A 23789-nucleotide genomic window follows, 5' to 3' on the forward strand; every position below is an offset into this window, starting at 1 on the left:
CGGAATCCAGGTTTCCCAGGAGAAACGGTTTCAGGGATGAGAAGAGGCAGGTGCCGCCTCATCAGGACTCAGTCTCCCCATCCGTGAGGTGACTCTGATCACGGTCCCTGCTGCGATCTTGGCGACCCTTGCCCCAGTCCCAGCTCCATGGCTCAAGGAGCATGTGACCTCAGACAGGGGACTGAGCCTTGTTAAACCAGAGGCAACTCCATCTGCAAGGGGGTGGGACACATGGGGCACAGCCTCGGGCCCGGCAGCTGTTGGACAAGGTGCATTTGCCTGGTGGGACGACAGGCCGAGAAGCACAGGCACACCCAGGCGCACCCAGCCACGTCGCGTCTGCTCAGGCACCGTCTCGTCTGCGGGAAGCACTCGGAGGAGCAGGGAGCCAGGCCCAGCTAAGCGGAGCGGCACAGCTGCTCACAGCCTGGCCAATGCCCACACCTCCAGCGACCTCGGTTCCCGGCAGGCGACGTCCGCCCACACCTGGTGCTACAACTTTCTCTTTGATTTCACGCCACCCTCCTGCTACGGCTGAACAATAACACACAACCTCCGCCCCTCCCACGCCCTCTTCCACAACACTACAGGCCTTTCCGAGGCAAAGCTGCCGTGGGCTGCGGCGCGGATGCGTTTCTTAACCATTGAACGTGTGTCCAACGGTGCCATCGTCTTCATAGGCTTCCGCTTTTTTAACGTGTCATTAATGAAGATTCTCAGTGTCGCTCCACTCACCCCGTTTCCCCCTAAGCCCTGCGTGGTTCTCTTTGCACAATTTTGCACAGTGTGGCGATAGTCACTAGATGTGTGTCTTGCACTGCCCTCGGCTCAGCACAGGGCCTGAAATCCCCAAAGCACCCAGGAGATGCCTTCTTACATGGCTGGCTTGGTCACTCATCACCTGGCCCCTCCTGCGGGTCTACACAGTGCTAGGCCCGGTGTTGGCTCTGGGTATTAACAGGAATGATGACAGCCTCACCCCCAGGACCTTTGTCTCCACGGGTCTTGACGTCACCTGCTCCTCACATCTAGGTGAAAATGTCACGGCTGTTGCCACTCTGTTTAGAGCCACACCATCCCCCACCACTTCTGCTCTGTCCATTTCCTATTGCCACCTGTGAGACCACAGTGGGCACTTCCCTGGAGCTGAAGGGGAAGGAGTTAAATTCGGTGCCCTTGGCATTTCCGAATCCCTGGGACCTTAAGTGAATGGTGACTTGGTCACATCTTTGTGCAGGAACAACTTTAATTACCACCCCTTTAATTACCACAAGGCACGGTGACTAATTAATGCCAAGTGGGGAGAGGGAGGATGTGCACGGGAAGCATTAGCATGGAGGTGGGCACAGGTGGGCACCAGGTGGGCACTGGGTGAGCTGCAGTGGGATGGGCCTGCTCAGGTCTGCCCAGCTGGCCTGAGCTTCCTGCCTGCTCCCTGGCCTTCCCCGGGCTCCAGACTTCCCCCGGCCAGATGTTCCTGGGATTAGTGCATGCCCACGATCCTGGAGGATGAGCCTCGGCTCCCAGAGGCTCCCTGCAACTTGCCTGCAGGTGGGCGGAGGCAGGCAGGAGGAGGCCTCCCAGGGGCCCTGCGGCGCCTGCTGTTGGCAGTCCCGGGGCCGCAGGGGTGCGTGAGCAGATGCTCATTCCCTGTCCCAGGCAGACCTGCCTCAAGGTCTGTGTCCCCCTCTGCCTGGGCCAGGCTCAGGTGCTTTGGCTTTTCAGTTCTCCGGGATCTGTCATTACGAGGTCACACGTGTTTCCTCTGCCGCCTTCCTGCCTTCCTCGTCCAAACTCCAGCCTCTCTGTCCACCCCCAGGCAGCCATGCAAACCAAAACCTGTCCCCCCAGGCAGTTCACAGCGCCTCTGGCCTCCCGCCTTCCTCTGACCACCTAATGAGAGCAGACGGTAAGACCCCGCCTCAGAAGGTCCTGCCCCACACCAGGAGGAAGGCAGGCGGCCCAGAGTGGCCAAGGAGGGTCTGCCCACGGGCCTGGCTGGGCTGCCTGCCCCGTCTGTTGGCCTGAGATCGTGCCCTTTGCCTGGGCACCCTTGCACATGGCTGTCTGCGCGTCAATCACACCTGTGCAATGAATTCTCAATGAACAAACCCCAACCCCGGGGTTTGGAGAGCTTCAGGGTAACAACAATTGGGGTGCCGGAGGGTGGCTCAGGGAGCGGGCAGGCAGCTTCCCCCCCTCCCCCGCCCTCTGCGGCTCCTCATCCGCGTCCTTCCCGTATCCTTCTTAATAGACGGGCAACCTCAGAGTTCCCCGAGCTCTCTGAGCCACTGGAGCAAACTGACCCAGCCCAAGGAGGGGGTCACGGGAACCCCCATTTGCACCCTAGCTGGTCAAAAGGCCAAGGAAAAGCTGAGGTTGCGGCTCAGCGGAGTGCTTGTCTAGCATGTGCAAGGCCCTGGGTTCCATCCTCAGCACCACATAAAATAAGTAAAATAAAGGTATTGTGTCCAACCACAACTGAAGAATCAATGTTAAAAAACAAAAGGCCCAAGGAAAACTACCCGGAGCTGGCCACTGGGGGCCGCCGTGTGGGCTCAGCCGGCCGCAGGTCGCGGTGTCAGAGACACCCAGCCAGCTCTGTCTGCCGGGCGGGACTGCCTGGCAGCTTGGGGTGTGGGAGGATCCCCAACACACACCTGGTGTCAGAAGGGTCTGGGACGTGGGTGGATGCAGGGACAGAGCCGGAGCTGGGAGTTGGTTCCCTACACCCGGCCATCCCCAGCTACCCCAGCGCAGGGAGAGTGGCTGGCTATCACTTGGCCAATAAAGATGGGCGGTCCGTCACGTGGGCTGCATTTTACTTTTTAAAAAGGCCATTTTAGCAGGAGGGCACCCAGGATGGAGAGCTCCCCAACTGTGTGAGTTGACTTGACGGGAAGCAGCACACAGTCCTGGTGGCATCCGTCCACAGCTGGCCTGTTAGGGCACGTCCAGGCCTCCTGCACCGCGAGGACCAGTGTCTAAGACCCACTCACTCACTCACCCCCACCTCTGGTCGGCTGTGCCCCGACTCTTCTGGAGGCAGCAGTGCCGCACCCCTCGCCTGACACCCTGCGGTGTTCCGCAAGCCCGGGCAGGCCGACTGCTCCCAGCAGAAAGCACGGCACCAATGAGCCCAGGTCAAATTGCTGCCATCACCCTGCTTCTCTCTGCCCAAGTCACTCTGCTTGAAGGGTTGGTGCACACAGGCATAGAGGAAGGTTTTTGATTGTGTTTTACTTGCTGCGTGACTTCGAGCAAGTTGCCTAATCTCTCTGTGCCTCTGTTTCTCATCAATAAGATAGGGGTAATAACAATAGCTACTAATATGGGTCAGGCACAGTTATGGGCACTTTACATGTGATTATGCATTGACACTCTATTAATCACCCTACGAGGTCAGAATTATATTCAAATTTAGTAGACCAATAAAATAGGAAGCCAAGGAACAGAGATGTTAAGTAATTTGCACAGGATTACACAGCCTGATGGTGGCAGGGCCCCAGCAACAGCCTATAGGCTATTTTGTGCTCCTACTGTAGCCCCTTTCTCAAGGTACATGTAACATCCTTAGGACAGGGCCTGGCGCAGGGCATGCAGCATGAACTGAATTAGCTGCCACTCTTATTATTAGAGAAAGGAGTAAGGACCCCATGCCCCTCTAATGGCCCGACACCAGGCCCAAGGCCCACTCACCCACTGGGCCCTTCCCCAGTAGCCAGCCTGGGGAGCAGGGCCTGGGCAGGGGCTGCCGTGAGGCCAGGTGCCCGGAGCCCACTCCCTGGCAGCCGCCTCTCCCTGCCCAGACCCGGGGAACTGGCCCAGGATCAACCCCGTCGCCTCTGACCTTCCTGATGTCCATCCCCCACCACCGCCTCGTTCTGTCTGGATTCTCCAAAGTCACCCTCAGAGGTGGCTCCAGAGACACTGGGAGAATCAGACCAGAACAGTGTTAACGAGGCCCCAGGGACCTGTCTGTGAGCTGCCATCTGGAAAGGTGACCACCGGAGCCGCTGGGCACCGGCCTGACCTGAGTCAGGGCGAGGAGGCTGGGAGCGAGGCCCCTATCCCACAGCTCTCCCATCAGGGTGCGGAGCCCAAAGCCCGCGCTGGCTCTGTGACTTCCTGTCACTCACAGAATGGGGTGGACCGTTCCAAAGCACAGGCTCAGGGGCCTGGCAGAGCCTACACTTGGCCTCTCAGATCATGACCTGAGACCCCCAGGCCATCAGGGATGAGGGCCACAGGAGGAAAGGCCAGCCCCCATGCTGATGGACAGTGAGCCCTTGGAGGGGACAGCCCAGGAGATACCAGCAGAGAAATGGGACATCCCAGCAGCCGGTCACTGAGCAGGGGCAGTGGCCAGGTTGGGCGTGCTCACATGGGCAAGGCCCCTCCCTTGTCCTCTAAGGGCCAAGGGTAAACGAGAAGCCCCAGGGGCTTGTGCCTGCAAGTGTGCTGTGGTGTCCTCCAGGGCCAGTGCCCAGTCTTCTTGGGGGAGACCGTCTTTCCTGTGTCCTGTTCTGTAGGAAGAATGGCCTCTCCTCTCCCTAGCCCTCCGTGCGCCCACCCGTGCCCAGGGCCCCACCGCATGCTGGCTCATACTGAGGTGGAGAATGCTCCGGAATCCCCCAGCCCCCGAGTGCTGCCGGCTGGAGCCAAAACCCCTGCTTCTGACGGCCCCCCTCCCCCATGGCCACTCCCAGGAGGCACTGCTGCCTTGGGGGATGTGGACAGCCCCTGGGGGAAGACTGGGGTGGCCAGTTCCGAGTCACAGGAGCCCGGTTCCTCCACAGGCCGAGAGCAGAAAAGTGAGCCTCCACGGAGACTGCTCCGGGGGGACCAAGACCCAGGGGAGGGACCCTGGGCAATCCCAAGAACGGGCCTCGGGAGGCTCTGGGGGGTGGGGTGGGCGGGTGGACTCGGGTGTGGGGGCAGCTCCAGGAAGCAGGGCTCCTTACCAACCGCCCAGGCAGCATCTCGGCCCCTGGCTGCCCAGTGCAGAATGGAGTCAAGATCTGATCAGCTTCTGTGACCTGGCTGGGGGCAGGAAGACCCGGGATGGGGAGGAAAGAGGGTGGTCCCCAGGGCAAGCTGCTCCCCAGCCCCTCCGTGGGGAAGAAGCTGTGCTCACCTCCTTTCCTCGCCCTGCACCGTCCCAGAGGAGAAGCGCAGGTGCCTCCTCCTCCTGCCCCCTCCTCCTGCCTCCCCGAGGACCGGTGGCCTCGCAGCCCTACTAAGCCCCGGGATGTGCCATGGTTACCAAGGAATCAGGCCAAATTCAAAGATGTCAATTTCAGGTGATGAATGATCAAACCCTTCCTAATTTGCATGTTAAATTTCCTCGTGGAGGAAATAAATAGCCTCAGTTCATCAGAGAAGAGCTTTCCCCGGGAGCCCTTCATTAAAGGCGGCAGCGAGCGCTTCAGAGCGCTTCATTTGCATGTTCCGCTCCACGTGCTCTGGGGAGTCTGGGGGCGCAGCCACGGTCTGCCAGGATCGGCCCTGGGAAACGCACCAGTGGCTGGAAGTGGGGGGAATGAGGGTGCGAGGAGGGTGTGGCTGGGCTTGCATCTCTATATGTCCCACACTGTTTGGGGCAGAGGAGCCATGGGGTCTGGGTCCCTGGTCCCACCTGAATTTGCAGTGTGACCCTGGACGGGTCACTTTGTCTCTTGGCTTCAATTTTGTGCATCTATTAACTGGGGAGTGGGCACACGAGCTGCCTGGGGGACAGCCAGGCCACCCTGGGGAGTGCAAAGCCTGGGCTGATTGAGGCATGTGGCTTGGCTGTGTGGCTGTGTGGCGCTGGGCTCAGGCTGTGTGCCCCAAGAAAACGGTGGGTGGACACATGGGGCTTAGGAAACAGTGACACTCTCTGTTGACCCCAGCTTCAAAGGGCAATGGGAGCTCCCCACCAAGGAAACGTCCTCCTTGACCCGTCAACCATTCTCGATGCCCCATTGTGATCCCGTAAACAAGGGGGTGCTGAGGGAGCCTGGCAGACGTTGGAGGGGAGTGAGGCAGGGACAGAGCCTCTGATCCAGGGGGCCAGCCCAGCCGGTCCCTCCATGTCCCCAGGCACCCAGGCTGACTAGGAAAATGCCACCCAAACCCAACCAGCTCTTGGCATCTTTGCAGCCGTCTCCTGGAATGATGGACAGCTGGGTAGCCCCCGGGATCCAAGCAGCACCCAGCGGAGAGCTGAGGCCTGGTTTCAATTCCAGTTCTGACCTGAGCCCCTGTCCTGTCCCTGGGACGTCACCTCCACTCAGGGCCGTGGAGGCCAGCAGAGGCATTCTTTTGCTGTGTGACTGACTCTCGGGACCTTTGCTGTCTACCCTCCACACCCTGAGTGTCCCCCTTCCCTCCGCTGGAGTCCCCTGAGGTGACTCATCTGTCCCTGGCTTCCTTAGAAGTGAGGACCCCACTTCCTCCCCACGCCAGGACCATTAAGCAGAGTTCCAGGAAGCAGGTTGCTATGGAAACCAAGCCAGCCAGGTCTCTCTTGCTTTTGATCCTTCCCTCTTACACTTTGACCTTATTAGTTTTAATTGACATGATTGTTGCCATGTCCCCCCGAGGCACCAGGAGCCAGCTGCGTCTTGCCTCTCACGTCCGGCCCTGACCCGGGAGGTGCTCCTGGCACCTGTCTTCCTCCTGCCCGCCGCCTCTGCTCTGTTTTCCTGCTGAGGCGGGCCTGGCCCTGTCCAGGAAGAGCCTGTGGTCAAGCGGGAGGCGGCTCCGGGGTGGGGGGGGGATGGAGTCTAGAGCCACATTAGGGCTGCTGCATGCCTAGGAGCCCCGGTCACCAAGATCCACAGCACAACCCCGTGCTCTTCCTCTAGTGGCCTCAACCTCCCCACCAACACCCAGCCGGCCTGTCCAGGAGGTGGGCGAGCTGTTCAGATGCTGGGCAGCTGGGCCGGACCTTGCTCACAGCCTTGGCTTCTGGGTGGTGGTGCTGGGGCTGGAAGCCCCTGGGCATCCGTCTCACCCCGAGGCTCAAGGAGGTATCACTGAAGGCCACCCGTATGGCACAATGTCATCTATGTGGGTTGTTATGACAAGAAGAGGTGGGGGCTGGAGAGGCCCTAAGACGGACCAGAGGGCGGCAGCCAGCTCTCTTCTCCTTCCTCCTCTGCCAGGTTGGTTGGGCTCCTGACCCCAGCACAGGAGGACACCTATGTGCAGAGGGCGGTGCTGGCTCTGGCTGGAGAAGTTAGAGGACACCAGCATGGCCCTGCAGGACACCGGTTCTTAAGGGAAAGTAATGGTTCCTGGGGCATATTTGGCGGTGTCCAGAGACATTCTGGGCTGTCACAACTGCGGTATGTGGCAATTGGCACCTAGTGGGTAGAGGCTAGGAGGCTGCTAGCCCCGCAGGACGTGCAGGATGGCCCTCTACACTGCCCCATGGCACCAGAGTTACGAGGTCAGGAGCCAGAGGTATGAGGTCAGCTGTTCCAGCTGCCCCTAGAAGTCCTGCAAACTGTGCCGTCCTCTGCTGCAGGAGGTGGGTCCTGGGGTGCAGATGGGCTCCCAGCTGCCTTCCCACCTGCCTGGCCCTTGAGAGTGGGAGGAGCGGCCTCCAGGTCAGGGGAAGGACAGCGTGTGGCTGAGGGCCACTGCTTCCTCCCGCCCCTCCCCCACCCCTCCCTGTGGATGACATCTCTAAACTCGTTAACTTTTAATTACTACCTTCCCTCTGCCTGAGTACACTGGCTCCGTGCCACGTACATCTCTATTAAAATTCAATTTACGTCCATCATAACTAATTCCTGCACTTCAGCTTTCTCACTGTCAGCCTTCAATTTTCAGACAAGATGTCCAAACTCATGGCCCAATTGGAGTAAATCTCCAAGGAGGCAGATGGCATCTGGATCCACTGAGAAAGAGGAGCTGGGAGTTGCTGGGACACTGGAAATGAGGCTGTGGCCTGGAAGGAGTGGTGGGGACCCTGCCCCAGGGGAGCAGCAAGGTAGACTGAGTGGGGAGGGCAGAAGCACTTCCTGGGTGGCTCACAGACTGCCCTTCCTGCCCAGAGAGCCACCAGTGACCAGTCTCAGTTCCGTGTGCTTGATCTTGGGTGATTTCACAGCTGCCCGGAGGTAGCTGCTGGTTTTGGCTCCCATTGTATACACTAGGCACCCGAGGTGGGATGTGTCTGTCGATTGCTGAGGGACACACAGCCAGTTGGTGCTGGAAACAGGACTGGGATCTTGGAAGATGAGCAAGCGTTTCCCAGGAAGCAAAGGTAAGAGAGGTCAGCGGGGGGGGGGCGAGGAATGGGGAGAGGGGGGACTGAACAGCGGAGACCACAGGTCAGTCCTGCCCCGCCATAGAGTGAGCCGGGGAGGGGCAGGAAGGGTCCTCCCTGCCTTGACTCATCACCTGCTAGAATGTCCCCACCTCTCCTCCCATGTGGCTTCCACTCAGCGCCTGTCCACTCCCGTGTGAAGGCCACCACGTCGATGCCGTGGTTCCTAAACCAGAGTCTTCAGCTGAGACCTCTCTCCTTCTTGCTGCTGGACAGCTCCACCTGACCCCTCTCCAACACCAGAGCAAGCCTCCTGCTCTGCCAGGGCCTCCTCCTCCACTGCCTGGCCATCCCCTTCCTCCCTCCCCCACTGCCAGCGGACCCAGTCAGCCAAGCTCACCTCCTAACCATGTCGCAGGGCCACCTGTCCCTCCACCTCCACCTCACCAAGATGGCCCCACCAACTCCCTCTTGCCACCACCAACCGGCCCCTGACCGCTCTCCACCACTTCCTGCCCAGCTGCCCGAGAAAACCTTCCATCCAGTCACATCCCTTTCCTGGGAAAGACAAAGTCTTTGAGTAGCCAAAGAGCCCCCGTTGCACCTGGCCTGTCCAGCTCCTGGTGTCCACCACCCCCACATCCTTGGCCACTCTGGCCTCCTTTCAGCTGCCCCAGCCTGGCCGTGTCCCAACGTGTTGCTCCCTGGACGTGCCCTCTCCTGCCGGATCTGGCCCAGGCAGGTCAATTCCCTGGTGCTGGGCACCCCAGTGGGATCCTCTCAGCCTGTGTTTTCTCTTGAGCCCTCGTCACAACTGGCAGCCATCGGTACTCGCTTAGGAGGTAAGGACCTCGTGCCTGGTTAGCACTGCATCAGCTGGGTCTGGTCACGGCCGCGGGCCCTGCCCTGTGTGTGGAGGTGGCCAGTGTCTCCTGCCAGCAGCACTCCTCTCACATCTAGTCCACACCCAGGGGCTCTTCTTGCTGTGTCCCAGGGCAGCATCTTCCAGGCCGCCCCCCCAGCTCCTGCTCACCACCCCTCTCCCTGCCGGAAACGTCAACGCTTGCCTGTCACCTGCCGTCACTCCTCAGCCTGGATGCAAGGCCAGCATCACCTTGCAGACTGTCCTCCTGATGGACAGATGCTGGCATCGACTCTCATTCCTTTGCCGGGCTCCAGGCAGAAAACCTGGCACTGGTCTCTGCTCCATGGTTTTGAGCTTGGGCAGGAAACGGAAGCTGAGCCTCGGGTTCGTGCCTCCTGATCAGGGTGCTGATGGTGAGGGACCGAGAAGGGCAACCTCGATGAAAGTGGCAGCAGGGACCAGGAAGAGGCAGGTGACTGGAGTTTTTAGTGGCAGTTAATAGACATGGGGCACTTAGATCAGGACGGGGCCCAGGCTAAGCTTTGGGTAAGTCTCAGCTGTGGGTATTCTGGTGTAGTGATTAGAAGGTTGTCCAGGACCATCCCCAATAGGCTGAGGCCTGCAAGTGCATCTACTCTGTGAAAGGACACATACCCCAAGGTGACACTGAGCAGGGAAGGAACGTAGGCCTGGGATGCAAAAGGTCCCCAGTGAAACCCGACTCTCCAAATGCTGCTGTGTGGCCTCAGGCAAGTTGCTGAGCCTCTGTGGAGCTGCGATTCCTAGTCACACAGCAGAGGAGCTAACTGCACCAGTGTCCCGGCTGGTTCCTGCCACACCCATCACAGGCTCAGTACCCTCTGGGAACTGCTCTCTGGGCTCTGCCTCGGCAGTGGCTCTCGCTTCTAAGGGGAGGCCAGGGAGGGCTGGAGGAGAAGCCAGTCACAGCCGCTGTTGGAGTGACCAAGTCTGCCCACGTACCTGCCTCTGTGCCCCTCGCCAGGGCGGCCACTCACAGGAGCTTTCTTCTCTATGCAGCAGTGCCCGTGAGCTTCCAGACCCCTCAGCTCTACCTGGACGGAGTCACCTGGGCAGTGTGGCTGACCAGCTCCCACCCAGCAGGCAGCCCTGGCCTCAGCAGAGGGCCCTTGGGGCAGAAGAAGGACACCTAGTGATGGGGCAGGGACAGAGGTGCCCAATCAGGAAGCCTGAGGGTGTCTGGGCAGAAGAGAAAACGCTGGGCCTGTTGGACCTCTTGGTTCCTGTGCTTGAGCTCTGGATGACCCCAGGCAAGTTCCAGAGCTTCTCTGGCCTCGGGTTCCTCATTTTCAGAATGAAGTGCGGCTGCGAGACCAGCGTATGTAAAGTGCCTGGCACCGCCCGGGCCTCCATAAACCTCAGCTCTCCTCGGAGCGGGTGTGCCTGGTTACGCACGGCAAGCTGCGCACGTCCGCGTATGCGCATGCGTGAGGAGTCTCCGGTGCGGACCTTATTTTCTTATCTAAGTGTGAGAACAATTATGGGAGGGAGACTTAGCACGAGGGGACAAAGTCATCTGGTTGATGACCTCGCCAGGACCTGGCCACAGGGACAGGTGGTATCGTCCACCGCAGCCCTTGCTGGTGCAATAGGTGTGAACTGAGGCTGAACTGATTTAACTCCAGGGAGTGGCTCCGAGGGCGGAGGGTACCGGGTGGGAGGGCAGCGCTGACTGATGGAAGAGGCTCAGGGAAACCCAGGAGGGCCTGACCTTCATGGCTTCACGTGCGTTCTCGTTCCATGCAATCAGAAAACCGCAGACACCTACATGCGGCGCACAGGTTCATAGCCGAGAGCAGCAGGCAAGACCAAAGGAATCCCGCTCCCACATGCTGGCCAACGCTCTGACCTGATCCATCCAGAGGAACGTCGTGTCCAGTCCCACCCGCAGCCTGCACTCCGCGGGCACACTGTGAGGCTGTGCACCTATCTGAGGGGAGGGGCTGGCATTGGGACCAAGAGCTTTGGGAGGATCTTCCCCGGCCATGTCCCACTCTTGTAAGAAAAGGGACCTCATTTCTAAGGCTCAGTGTCACTTTGTACCCAGACCCACCACTGAGTCACTTTATTTCTCACACTGAGAATTCAAGGCTGGGTTCAGAATGGATAGAGATTTGTCACCCACAAGGGTGACCCTCAGAGCACTTGCCAACTGAGGTGCTTTAGAGAGGGTTCTGGAGTGGAGCAGGGGGGCAGGGATAGGTGTGCAGCCCCAGGTGGCCAGGCGGAGAACACAGACGCGCCTGCACTGTGAGTTCTGGTGGCTTGTTAGCAGATCTGTCCCGCGATTCCCCCAAGTCACACACCCTGCGTTTGTATCCTGGTGGGTGCCATCTACTCCACATCTGGGCCCCATGTGTGTCTACGGGGCTTGAGCCACAGAATCTCACATAATCATTGCAGTGACTCCTGAGGTGGGTATTACCAAGGAACCAAAGTTGGTGATAATGCTGTCCTAGGCTGCCCTAGGTCACAGAGTTAATGGGCGGGGGTTGCACTCAGGGAGTCCAAGACCAAAGTCTCCACCCCCAACAGTGGATGAGGACCACTTGTCACTGTCACTCTACAGTCTCCTGCCCCATAGTCACATGTGGTTGATGATGGGCTACGTCTACCACAGGGGTCCCATAAGTTTACCCAGGAGCTAGAGAATTCCCATCACATAGTGATGCCATTCTTCGGACATGTCCCCAATCACTAAGCAATGTGTCACTATACTTAGATGGAATGGCTTGCCCTTGAGTGACCGACTCTCTCTTCCTCTCCCTCTCTCTCACACCCCAGATGTGTTTGGTGACAGATCCCACCAGGAATAAAGACTCTCAGACAGTGGCCCTGGACAGAAACTTCTTCCTTCGGATCCAGGGTGGGAAGCGTCGTTAGATTGAAGGCAGCACTTCTAATCTCATTTTCTCTCAACTTGCTGAGTAAATTTAGCCATTTCTCTGCCTGAAATATGGACATTATCACCCTACTCCAAGCCTGGGGCGTGTAAAAGATGAAGAAGTCCTCGGAACCCCCCAGTAGCCTGGGAGCCCCAGGACACCGAGCCGGCCAACCTGCTTTGAAAGTCATTGTTCACCGTGCATTCATTTAAAAGCTGAACCTGGAGCATTTTGTTGAACCACTGGCTGAATTGGGGTTATTATGAACGTCGAAATGAATAATGGCATAAATGGGTTCAAACACGCTGAGCAAAAAATGCATACATTTGAATAAACATAAATTCAAGTGTTATTATCAGCATTCTGCCCACAATGAAACTGAGGTAAGTCACTTGCTGGAGGCCAGGGGTCTAGATGTATTGATATACATACATAAAAAGGATATGCTGTGTGCTAAATAGTTATAAAGCGAGCGAGGATAGAAAGCTTTTGACGGAAGATTGACTGCTGCTGTAAGGGGAAGTGGTGATGGGAATCTAGTGGCAAATGCTATGGCAAGCATGATGCAGGTAAGCCTCACCTGTGGCTTCTACAGCCCTGGGTGGGAGGCCTGGGAGGAGTTCACTACAGAGAGAAGGAAGCCCCCCTGGGACCTTGGCAGTGGTGCAGTCTGGTGGATATGGTTGTGTCCAGTGATCCAACCCAGGCTCCCCTCTCATGGGGCCACCGGATGTCAGGCACCTTCTGTTATAAAGCATAACATACACACAGCTATGGGGTACTGTTGCCAAAAAGACTGAATGTGAATCTAGTCATCAGGGTATCACGGCACAAATGCACCATCATGGAAATTCGACAAGACTAGCCAGACTCACAAGTATGTTAATGCCTTGCCTAGCGGGGGGGGGGGGGCAAAAAAAAATCCGGAGGAAGAGTTCTAGATTGAAGAAGTATAAAGGACAATGACAGATAGATAAATACAACATGTGTCCTTGATTAGCTCCTGCATCGAGCAGTGAGAACAATCCAGTGGCCACAGAGGACACTGGACTCGAGAAGGGGCTGCCGGGATAAATGGAGCCACTTGCAGAGGACTGAGTATCAGGTGGCAGTACTGCATCAGTGATGAGTCTCCTGAGTGTGGTTCTGTGGGAGAGTGCCTTGTCCTTAGAAAATCCCACTCACAGGAAATGACAGGATGCTCACAACAAGTTCTTAAATAGTTGCGCAAAAATAGTGCATGCATATGTGTGTGCATGCGGAGAGTGGGAAAGCGAGCCACAGAGGCAACTGGTGAATGAACAAACACACACGTGGGGTCATAGCACCGCACCTGCCATTTCCTAAGATTTGTCAATTTTCAAAATGAAAGAAAGAACGAGAGAGAGAGAACATCTGCTGTGGATCACCCTGCCCCTTCCCAAACTGGGAATGGATACAGGTGGCTTCTATTTTTTCCCCTTCTGTTAACGACCTTTGCTCTCCTTCCCCACCACAGGGCTGAGGTGTGGGAACGCCTGTGCCCTGTGCCCTGGCCAATTGTGATGCGAATGACACTCCCACTGGGATTGGTCAGGGGTGACCAGAGCTGGACCAATCAGAACCCACTGTCTGTAACTGTGATCCCGGAACTTCTCAGGGTCCCTAACCTCTAAACCTAGAGGTGGGCACAGCTGAACAGCCTACAGGGAAGGGGGCCTGGCATGTCAGGTTCCAGGTTCTGAAGCTTGGGGTCCCTGGAACTGCCAAGGTTCTGAGGGCTCTGACTGCAGGAATAAATGTTGGGGGACACATTGTGGACAGTCACACAGAACAGAGGGGGGCATGTGGCATGTGTGTGTGCATGTGTGTGTGCACATATGTGCATGACAGAGCATGCTAGAGAAAGCGTGTGGGCAGTCAGAGAGGCTTTCAAGAGAAGGCACCTGGGCTGGGTGCTGCAGGAGACAGAAGGCTCTGAAAGGCGTGTTCTTCCAAGTGCAGGGGATGGGACAAAGGCGGGTGTGTCAGGAGGGTGCTACCCTGGGGCCGGGAAGTAGCAGCAGGTAAGGACAGGCCATCAGAAGCGGACCATGAAGAGTCCGGAGGCCACACTAAGGAATGCAGACCTCACCTTATGGACACAGCAAGTGTTCGATTCAAGGAACCCCCTGACCAGACCCACGTTCAGGGATGTTCAGCGACACCATCACCGCCATGCCACGGCAGCCAAGGCGCCTGTGGCAGAGGCAAAGGGATGAGTCTCCACGTGGAAGCTCGTTTATTTCTCCTGAATGACTTCCACCCAAGACAGCTATAAAATGGGATATCTGCATTCTCCCCACTGCTTTGTTTTCCAGAATCTGCAAAGCACAGTTAGCAGAAAGAGTGCTCCAGACACTTTAAGGAGGCAGTTGCAGCGATCCTCCTCCATGAGACGCAGCGTGGCACAGGGCGAGGAGCTACAGCTCGGGCGTCAGGAAACGCACGTCTGATACCTGCTCAGCAATCTGACCTGGGGGGGGGGTCTTTAATTTCTTTACAGGTTGGCTCACCTGTAACATGCAGAGGAGAACTGACCCTGGTCATTGGTTGTGGGCAGGATTAAATGACACAGGCACAGGGCATGCAGAATGCCTCCCTATGAGATTCCCTTTCATTGACCGTGACGATGATCACTGCCAACAGTTGGATCCTGACCACTAACTGGACACCTCCAGGGGCAAGAGCCAACTGTTTCCAAAGGTGGCCCGGCCCCCTCCACGGGTGAGCAAGACCATGCTTCAGCTGCGCTGGACTCTGCTCCTGCCTGGTACCCACCCTCCTCGTGTGGTGGCAGTTTAGGGCACCGAGGGAGGAGCCCTGATCCAGATACAGAGCAGATGCTCCTCCCCTGGGATCCTGCTCCGGTTCCCTGTCAGAAGTCAAGGGCGGGCGGGGAGGCCCTGCACGGCCACCATCTGCAAGCTCTTGGTTGTCCACCAAGCACGTCCACCACCCAGGAGGATGAGAGGTTCTCCAGAGACTGTCAACTGCCCCAGGAGTACCAGGCTGCGGTCAGGAGCAGCTCTGAATCTCCGGCTGAAAACCATCGCGGAGGCTGCTGGGAGGCCCCTCTGGTCACTTATGTGTTCCCTGGAGAAATAGGCCGAGAGCAGCCAGCACGTAAGGGTCCCTTGCTGTCCGGTCCAGGTGCCCTGCAGGAGGGGAGGACTGTCCTTCCCTCCTTTCCTGCTCCCTTCTTGGCCAATGTGGCCACACCACACCAGCCAATCCAGCCCAGGGCCACGGTAGGTGGACGTGGGGGGGGGTCACCCCAACTCTGACTCTCCTGCTTCATAAAGGGAAAGGCTGGCTCTCTGGGAAGGACAGCCCCGTCAGCAATTAGACCCCCTCCTCTCCTTTGCATTCCGGTCCCAGCAGCAGATCTGTATCAACATCCCCAGGGCAAGACAATCTTGTTTCCCCAACAAAACCCGATTATGCACATCAGGCCCGGGGATTAATCACCAGCCACCGAGATGGGAGGATCAGGGTAAGAGGGAGAGAGGCCACATCCCTGCTGAGTAGGGCCAGCAGCCAGCTGGGGCCAGGCTGGGTTGGGGGCTGCCTCCCTCACCCTGGTGCAGGAAACCCAGTCTGCCCTCCCCCTCCCCCTCCCCACTTGGCCGTGTGCTGAGCCCAGTGCTCCAGAGTCTGGGCATAAGTAAGGAGTGAAAAGTCCTGAGTGGGCCACCTCCATGCACCACCCAAATTGTCCCCAAACAGAAGGTGCCACCTCCCCGTCTGATCCCCAGTTGCTGCATGTTCCTCACCCCCCTGCCCCCAGACCCAGGCCCCACCAACAGAGCCAACAGGGCATTTCCCAGGCCAGGCCACAGCCACAGCTGCTGTAGTAGACCCCCCCAAGGTCACCTCTGTCCCTGTCCACTCTGGTATGGGCAGCACCATGGCCCGCACCCAGCCAGCCTCTGCCAGGCGGAGCAGGGCAGGTGTCTCACCCCAGGGCTGGATGGGAGCCTGTGGCCCGGCTCCGCCCTCAGTGCCCCTCAGGACAGGACAGATGGCTGTCTGTGGGGGGGGGGAGGGGCATGTCTTGCCTGTACTCCAGGGAGAACCTGGTCAGCTCCCTGCTGTTGTGGAGCCACTTGAACTCCAGGGGCCAGCTGCCCTCGGCCATGCACGTGAGCACCAGGCGGTTCCCCTCCAGGTGCACCTGCGTCCGCACGGGCTCCGTCTTGAAGTACGGCGGCACGTCATCTGCGGGAGACAGGGACACAAAGGCACAGATTACCACGGGCTCAGCCACGCGCCTGGACCATTGAGAACCCCCGCACCCTCTGCCTCCTGGACAGAAGGAAGGAGGGACACTGGCTACACCTAGAGATGGCAGTTTTCCCCAGGAGAACAGGGAGGTGGGTGACAGCCCTGCGAGTGGCGGAGCCTGTACTGCTCCCCAAGTCTGGGCAGCCCCTAAAGTCATCGAGGGCAGAGTCTGTCCAATGGCCCCTTCCACCACCAGGTGGCCTGGGCTGTGGGTGTGAGGCCAAGGGGTCACCACAGAGCTACCCCCACCGGGTGCAGCCCAGCAGAGCCCGAGCCCCCACGGCTGCCACACAGAGACCGTGTGCTCGGGACCTGGACCTGCAGAGGCTACGAAGGCTCACGGCCTCCAGGGCCAGGGGGGTCTCTGCCCGAATGGCCAGTGGGGGAAGACAGAAGTGGAAGGGGACGAGGGGTAGGAGAGATAAGGTGAAAGAAGCGGAGAAGACCCCTGTCACTGAGCGCCTGCCCTTGGGCGTGGCATGGCGGAGACAGGAGTGCCTCTGGTAATGATCTTGACCGGTGTGTGGCCCTTTGGTGAGTCCCGGCTATTCTGGGGACTCTGCCACGTGCCCATCTAATTCCCATGGCTACCCCATGACCATGTTAAGGCACTGAGGGGTTAGAAGCCTGCCCAAGGCCATGGGCGGGGAGGCCGGAGCTGAGCCCTGGACCTTGAGTCGCTCACGGCTGAGGAGGCTGGGACAGCATGGGAGGAGAAGGTGGGTACCAATGAGAACCCAGGGACCCAACGAGTGCCTCCAGGCCTGGCATGTGACAGCCTGAGGACGAGAGTTCCAGAAGCAGTCTCAACAGTCCATCCCGTGAGCCACCACTGTGCACCAAGCACCCGCCGCAGACCGCTAAGTGGCAGACCAGGGATTGGACTTCCCAGAGGGCAGGCCTGTGCCTCCCATGGGTCCCACACACCAGGGCCACGAGGAAGTGCTGGCAGGGCTTCCCTGGGGGCATCCTGACCTCCAGGCCAGTGTCAGGGGTCTTTGCTTTCCGCGTCCCAGCTGAGCGGGTGGGCAAGTCCTGCACGTCTGAGCCTCAGTTTCCCTCAGTGGACATGGGAGAGAAGGAGTTGCCGAGGGACTGAGTGAGTCGGTGACGTGCCAAGGCTGGTCCCAGGCCCGCCGGGGGCAGGTGCTTGGGAAGGGCCACTTCTCCCCTGAACGTGTGGGTGTCCCTGGCAGGTCCAGGGCCAGTGTTCTTGACACCGCAGTGCCCCAGGCACACCTTGATCAGAGGAGGCTCCCCCGGGAGCCCAAGGGTGCAGAACCGCCAGACAGTCCTATGGTGGCCTAATAAGGGTGACCCAGAGGGACGAGCAGGAAGGGGTCGTGGTGGCGGGCTGGAGAGGGGCCAGGGCGCGGCCCAGGCTGAGGCCCGGTGTCCTGGACCCCAGGGCCGCTCTTCCCTCCCCATATCAACACGTGGGCGTCTGTGCTCCTGGGACAGCTCAGCCCTGGCTTCCCTGGGCTCCAGCTCAGATTCACCGCTCAGCACGGGCTGCCGTGCACATCTGGGGCCATTCGGCTTCCCCTGCTGGGTGGCACCCCCAGGCCTGGCCCCCACTCCACACCCAGGGGCTTCTGTGTGTGACCTGCCACGGCTGGGACAGGGGCTCTTCCATGGATCCGACCCTCCCTGGGGGGCCACCGGAGTCCAAACCCAAGGGCGGGCTGTAGGTGGCCCCCGGCCCCTCCGCTGGCCTCCCTGGTGACCATCTGGTAAGGCCCGGGGCATCTCTCTGTGCTTCCTCATGCACGACTGTCACTTGAGCACACTTCAGCAGGCCAGCTGAAGAGGCACCTGCCCAGAGCGCAGACCCCGAGGGGTGACGGCCCTCTGCTGGCCCCCGTGCCTCTGGGTCCTGGCCCACCTCTGGCCTCGTTGGGAGGCCCTGGGCCGCCCTTTGCCAAGGAGAGGGACCCGCGCCTTGGAGGCCGCCCGCTCGGCTCTGGGCTTAACAAACGGGCACATTCTCCCTTCAAAGGCGCATTCATATTCTCCCGCAGTTTTAAAGGGTCTTTTGAATCGCGGTTTTAAAAACCCTCTGTTCGCAGCTGTCATTGCTGGTTTCATTCCTGACCCGGAGTGATGGCTAAATCCCTCCCTTCCACGCAGGGCTGACTCCCAGCCAGAACCCCAGAGGGCGGGCGGGCGCGGACCTGCACACGCCTGGGCACGCACACCCCACACCCCCTCCTCCACGGCCTGCTCAGGGGCCCTTGGCTCCAGGTCTGCGGTTGCCGTTCATTCCTGGGCCTGGGGGTGGGAGCCGGCAGCCTGCACCCGTGACTTGTGCTTGGATGGGCTCATCCAGCTGCTGCTGAGACAATGGCTCCTCCGGGAGCGAAGGGAGGGGAGACCCTGCCTGAGTCCTGCTGGGCAGCAGGCCTGCTCCCCGTCCCTCCTCCCTCCCTTGTCCTCCCAACACAGCGGCACCCAGTGACCAGGCCCCTCCCCTCCCCACCATGCTCCCTGGGTAAGGGGATCCTGGGGGAGGCCTCACCCAGGGCACAGGGAGTCCCACCAGCCAGTGTCCTCCACGGGCCTGCGCCCATCTGAAAGCAGCAGACCCCAGGGACCTGGCTGTGCGCTGTGGGAGGAAGGACAGGCAGGGGGAGAGGGGACGCTGTGGGGCAGCAGGGTGTGTGTGTGTGTGTGTGTGTGTGCACATCTGTCTCCGCAGGAGCAGATTTCTGTGCTATGAGTGCACAGGAAGGTTCAAATCATTGACTTTGAGAAAGTCACTGAACCACGACACCTCAGTTTCCTTAGTTGCAAATTGGGGATAGTTTTTTTGTGAAATTAATTAATTAATAAGCACAAAGTCCTTAGAATAGAGCCTGGCACATCCTGAAGAAGGGGTAGCCATTGTTACCATTGCTTATATATGTGGATGGTCAGATTACCCTGGTGAGAAGACCTCACACTCTATTAGCAGGAATCAGAAACTCCTCTCTTTATCTTAGGGGGGTCCAGTAGGCAACCTTTGCAACTGTACATAACAGCACTGTTAGCCACTTTCACCCTCTCAGTGGGAAGGGAATAACTGTGCATAGAGGAGAATTGTGGATAGAAAGAATCCACTGTGTAAGGATGTCAGTCTCTTAAATTCTTACTCATTTCAAATGTGTATGCATACACACATACTCACTTTTTTTTTAAAACACTATACAAAGTGGTTCTAATGTTCACAGGAAGAACAAACACCACACAAGAGTAGTCAAGAAATATCAGAAAAGGCGTGGCCAGCGGGGCAGACTAGACTAGTACAGAAGCTGGACTATATTATAAAGCTGCAAGGATTAAAACTGTAGTCTTTTTTAAAAAAGAAGATTTTGTCTTAGTTGTATTTGGAAACAATACCTTTATTTTATTTATTTGTTTTTACATGGTGCTGAGGATCGAACCCAGCACCTCGCACGTGGGAGACGAGCGCTCTGCCTCTGAGCCACAACCCCAGCCCCAGATCTGCAGTCTTTAAGAAGAGACCAACAAGGAGTCTGGGAGTCCAGAAATAAGCCCAGATACATACCAGGGTTTTTAATATAGGAAGAAAGCAGAATTTCAAATCCGTGAGGAAAAGATCAATTATTCAACAAATGGTTTTGGAACCTCACGAAAAACCATTTGGGAATAAAAAATAAAGTTGAATCTCCCCCTCACGCTGTACCTCGAAATAAATGCTAGAAGAATCGATGTTTTAAACATGAAAATGAAATTCTAAAAGAATGAGGGGAGAAAAAAAATCACAGGAGTTTAAAACCACACGATGCTGGCGAAGTGAGGCACCCGCCAAGTACTTTCCTGGTCCCGCGGGCGACACGCGGCCAGGGGACAGATGGATGCCTTCCAGGGCGCAGAACTCTGCGCGGGAGGGAGGGGACCCGCAGACGCAGAGGCGACAGGTGATAAACTGGGAAAGGGATTTGCAACCCTTATCACGGCAAAGAGCTAATTTTCCTGATGTAAAAAATGTCCCCACAAATCAATAAGAGAAAGATCAGCCAATAGAAAAATGGGCAGAGGACGTGGACGGCCGGAGGGAAGGGTCACGGACGACTCTGGGACACGGCAGAGGCCCTCCTGTGATAACAGGAAGCTGCAGGAAGGCTCAGTAAGATCGTCTGTCCCTCTCGCTTTGTGAGCGAGGGACACCTGCGACTGGCAGCCCGCAGAAGACAGGGCAGGCTGGCACACGGCCTCCTGGGGCTGCAGCCTGGCACAGAGGCCAATCTGGAGATTCCATCAAATCCAGGAACGCACACGCCTCCCTGTCCATCGGCGCCTCAAGGGACCCGCCCTCCATGGACACTGTGCCCGTGTGACATGGCCACTCTTCCCAGCCGGACGGCTGTGACGGCCGGCCATGGGAAACGACCTGGATGTCTGTCCAGAGGGCACGGGTTAAAGAAGGACGGTCCCTCTAGCTGGAGGGCTCTCGGCAGCTGGCAGTGAGGGCCGGCTCCCGAGAACTCTGCTAAGTGAAATGCAGGCTGCAGGGGGAGTCCGCCAGGTAGGGAGGCCCGTGTGTTGGCCCAGGTACAGGCTCTTCCTGGGGGTGAGGCTTGGGGGAGACTGGGTGGCCGGGGCAGCGGTGCGAGGGTGTGGCCTCTCTGGTCCTTTGACTGGCCTGTCTTTGCGTTGGTGTCTATACGGTGGATCACAGTATGAGGCCCCGGGTTGCCATCAGGTCTGTGCACACATGTGCCCATGTATGAGAGGGCAGTCACGGGGCTGCCCTGCTGGGGACAGGGGAAGGACAGGCCCTCTGTGTGATGTGGGGAGTCCACACCTCAGAGGCTGAGCCCCTTGAATGAAGAGCTGCCTTCCCGGGCGGGCAAGAGGCTTCAGCCCAGGGCTTCCTTCTATTCTCCTGAAACAGGTCAGGGGACCCCGATGGCTGTTTTTCCCTTGATATGTCCACTAAGTGCCCCCATTGTCACCCTAGACTCTAGGCTCCAGGCGAAATCGTCCCATGCAAAAACTAAACTCCAGCTTCTCCCTCCCTCCAGCTCCCTGCAAAATAACGTTCTTTCTTCAGAGAGGACAGGCTCCCCGCATCCCACCCTCCAGCGGGTCCGACTCCTCAGCCAGCCTGGGAACCGAGCCACGCCTGCCCCTGAACTGTGACCTCTGCCACACTCCACCTGTGGAGCTTCCTTCATGTCCACCGTGTCCACGGTCACAAGGCCGTCTCGTGGCCAGGACTGTACCTGCCTATTATTATGAGGACACATGCCCAGAAGGTTCTGCTAGTGGACGCCCCACGGGGTGGCCCAGGTCTGGCGGAGCCCCGAGCCCCAGAGCTCTCTGTGGCGGAGACAGGATTCGCGGGGATTCACCCTTTGCACTGACCTGCGAGGCGCTCAGGGTGGGTGCGGAGGAGCAGGTGGAGACGCCTGGGAGAGGAGGAGAGTGCCTGGTACAGACGCGGGCGTGGGTCCCAGGCTGGGGCTTCCTGGAAGAGGAGGCTGAGCTGGGGCCCCCACCACAGCTCTGCCTGCCCCGTGAGCCTCCTGGATCCTCCCTTTTCCAGGCTCTGGCGCGAAGGCCCCAGAGGGAGATCCGCAGGGTTGAAGTCCAGGCCTCCGCAGCTGAGGTAGATCCACCTGCTGTGCCCTGCCTGTCCTCTCAGTAACCAGATGGCAACCCTGCCCCAGGGGCGGCCCCAAGGCTCCAAGGAGCTCAGGAGCTCACCTCCAGGGCACCCCAGGCACCAACCAAACCTCTGTGGTTGGCACCCCGTGGCGTGACCCCGAGGGCGGGGCTATCTGACCTGTCCCCCATTTCCTGCAGCTCAGAGCCACCCGCTTCAGGAGCTCAGAGTGTCCCGAGGGCCCAGGGAGAGCTTCCGAGTGCAGCTTCCTCAGGGCCATGCCAGGGTGGCCCAAGCACCAGGAGGAGGCTGGTGGGGCACTGCTGGCCTCAGCCTCCTGCTGAAGCCCTGCAGGGGGGGGGCACAGCAGGGGCACGGGAGTGACCTCTGCGTGGGTCCCAGGCTCCCTGCCACCTCGGGCCTGCCTGCTCCTGTGCCACCCTGGTCCCCACTCCCCTTCACCCCCTGCACTCCCACAAATACGATGCGAATTTACGTCCCTCCCCTGCCTCCCTGCCTCCCCGCAGATGTGGGGCCCAGCCCGCCCCGTGCCGCCTGCATGCCAAGTGCTTCATTAGCCAGGAAAGGAGCTCTCGCCCTCCTCAACCTAATCCTCGCCAGTGACCTTCAGGAGCCAGGCCCTTCTGACGTCGGGGCCCAGGAGGGCGCGACAATCAATTATGCCGCGGCCTCCACAGCTGCTCCCGGACGAATTTCTTGCTCAGAAAAGCGTGTTCCAAAAGCATCTAATGGAACGGATCATCAATTTGTTTGAATACACATCTGATCTGATTAGGGGCCGGGCCACCGGGGCAGCCGGCGCAACGGAGCCCCGGCCCAGCCCTGGGGACTGTGAGAGGATGGGGGGGGCCCGGCTGGGAGGGAGCAGCGAGCGCCAGACCCCGGGCTGGGGCCTCTGTGCCTGGCCAAGAAGTTGTGGAGAGAAGGAGGAGTCGGCGAGGGCAGAGGGCGGGGCCACGGCTTCCTTTTGTCTCTAGTCCCCGCCCTGGGGACGGAGCCTGGGAGAAGAAGATGCTCAGGAAACAAGTGGGGGTGAAGGACCAGGGCTGGTGGCATGGCCAGGCTGACAGACATGACAATCAGGTTGATAAAGCTGCCCCAGGACGAGACCCCCCAAACTCACGACCTTCCCGGAACCTCAGAGGGTGACCTCATTTGGGAACACGGCCATCTCAGGGGCAGTGACGAGGTCCTACTGGGGTCACGTGGGACCCCTGTGACGGTGCCCTTATAAGACAAGAAACACAAGGACCAAGACACACTGAGAGAAGTCCCTGTGGAGACGGAGCTGGAGACTGGAGGGACGTGTCTACAAGTCAAGGAGCACCGGGGACTCCCAGGAGCCACCAGGAGTTAGGGAGGGCAAGGAGGCGGCTCCCCTCCGGCTCTCGGAGGGAGCATGGCCCTGCCGACACCTTCATCTCAGAATCTGGCCTCCAGAACCGTTCGTGGCACTTTGTCGCGACACTCCTAGGAGACTCATTGGTTGCTTCATGGAAATTTGTGTCCACTGCCCCATGCACGGCAGCATGCTGGGTGACATGGTGGAGAATGAGGGCCACGGGGGAGCAGGCTTCTTCCCCAGACACCCTGCCACGGTGCCCCAGGGCCCTTGCCCATGCTGCTCTCTTCTCCCAGGGGCCTCACTTTCCTCTTTGCTGGGAAAACATGTTGGCTCTGTGTTCGTCCCCGCCTGGCAAAGCTCAACACCGTGCCTGCTCTGATGCTTTCCCAGATGTCCTGGGTGCTCCTCAGACTCTGAGGGTCCCTGCCTACAGCATTCAGATTGCAAGTACAGTT

The 23789-nt window shown here is 58.8% G+C and overlaps 1 protein-coding gene across 3 annotated transcripts in view; it reads right to left on the reverse strand.

The window, feature by feature from the left end:
- Window positions 1-23789, reverse strand: part of Sdk2 (sidekick cell adhesion molecule 2) — a 244380-nt gene that overhangs the window by 115918 nt on the left and 104673 nt on the right. For all 3 annotated transcript variants that reach the window (XM_046463440.2, XM_046463439.2, XM_046463441.2), the window contains exon 2: window positions 16132-16291. In XM_046463440.2, the coding sequence (XP_046319396.1) occupies window positions 16132-16291 (160 nt within the window). The remainder of the gene's footprint in view (window positions 1-16131; window positions 16292-23789) is intronic.

Source organism: Marmota monax, unplaced genomic scaffold (genome assembly GCF_021218885.2).
Source record: "Marmota monax isolate L192 unplaced genomic scaffold, Marmota_monax_Labrador192_F-V1.1 WCK01_AAM20220418_F8-fsc00208, whole genome shotgun sequence".
In the NCBI taxonomy this organism is placed as follows: domain Eukaryota; kingdom Metazoa; phylum Chordata; class Mammalia; order Rodentia; family Sciuridae; genus Marmota; species Marmota monax.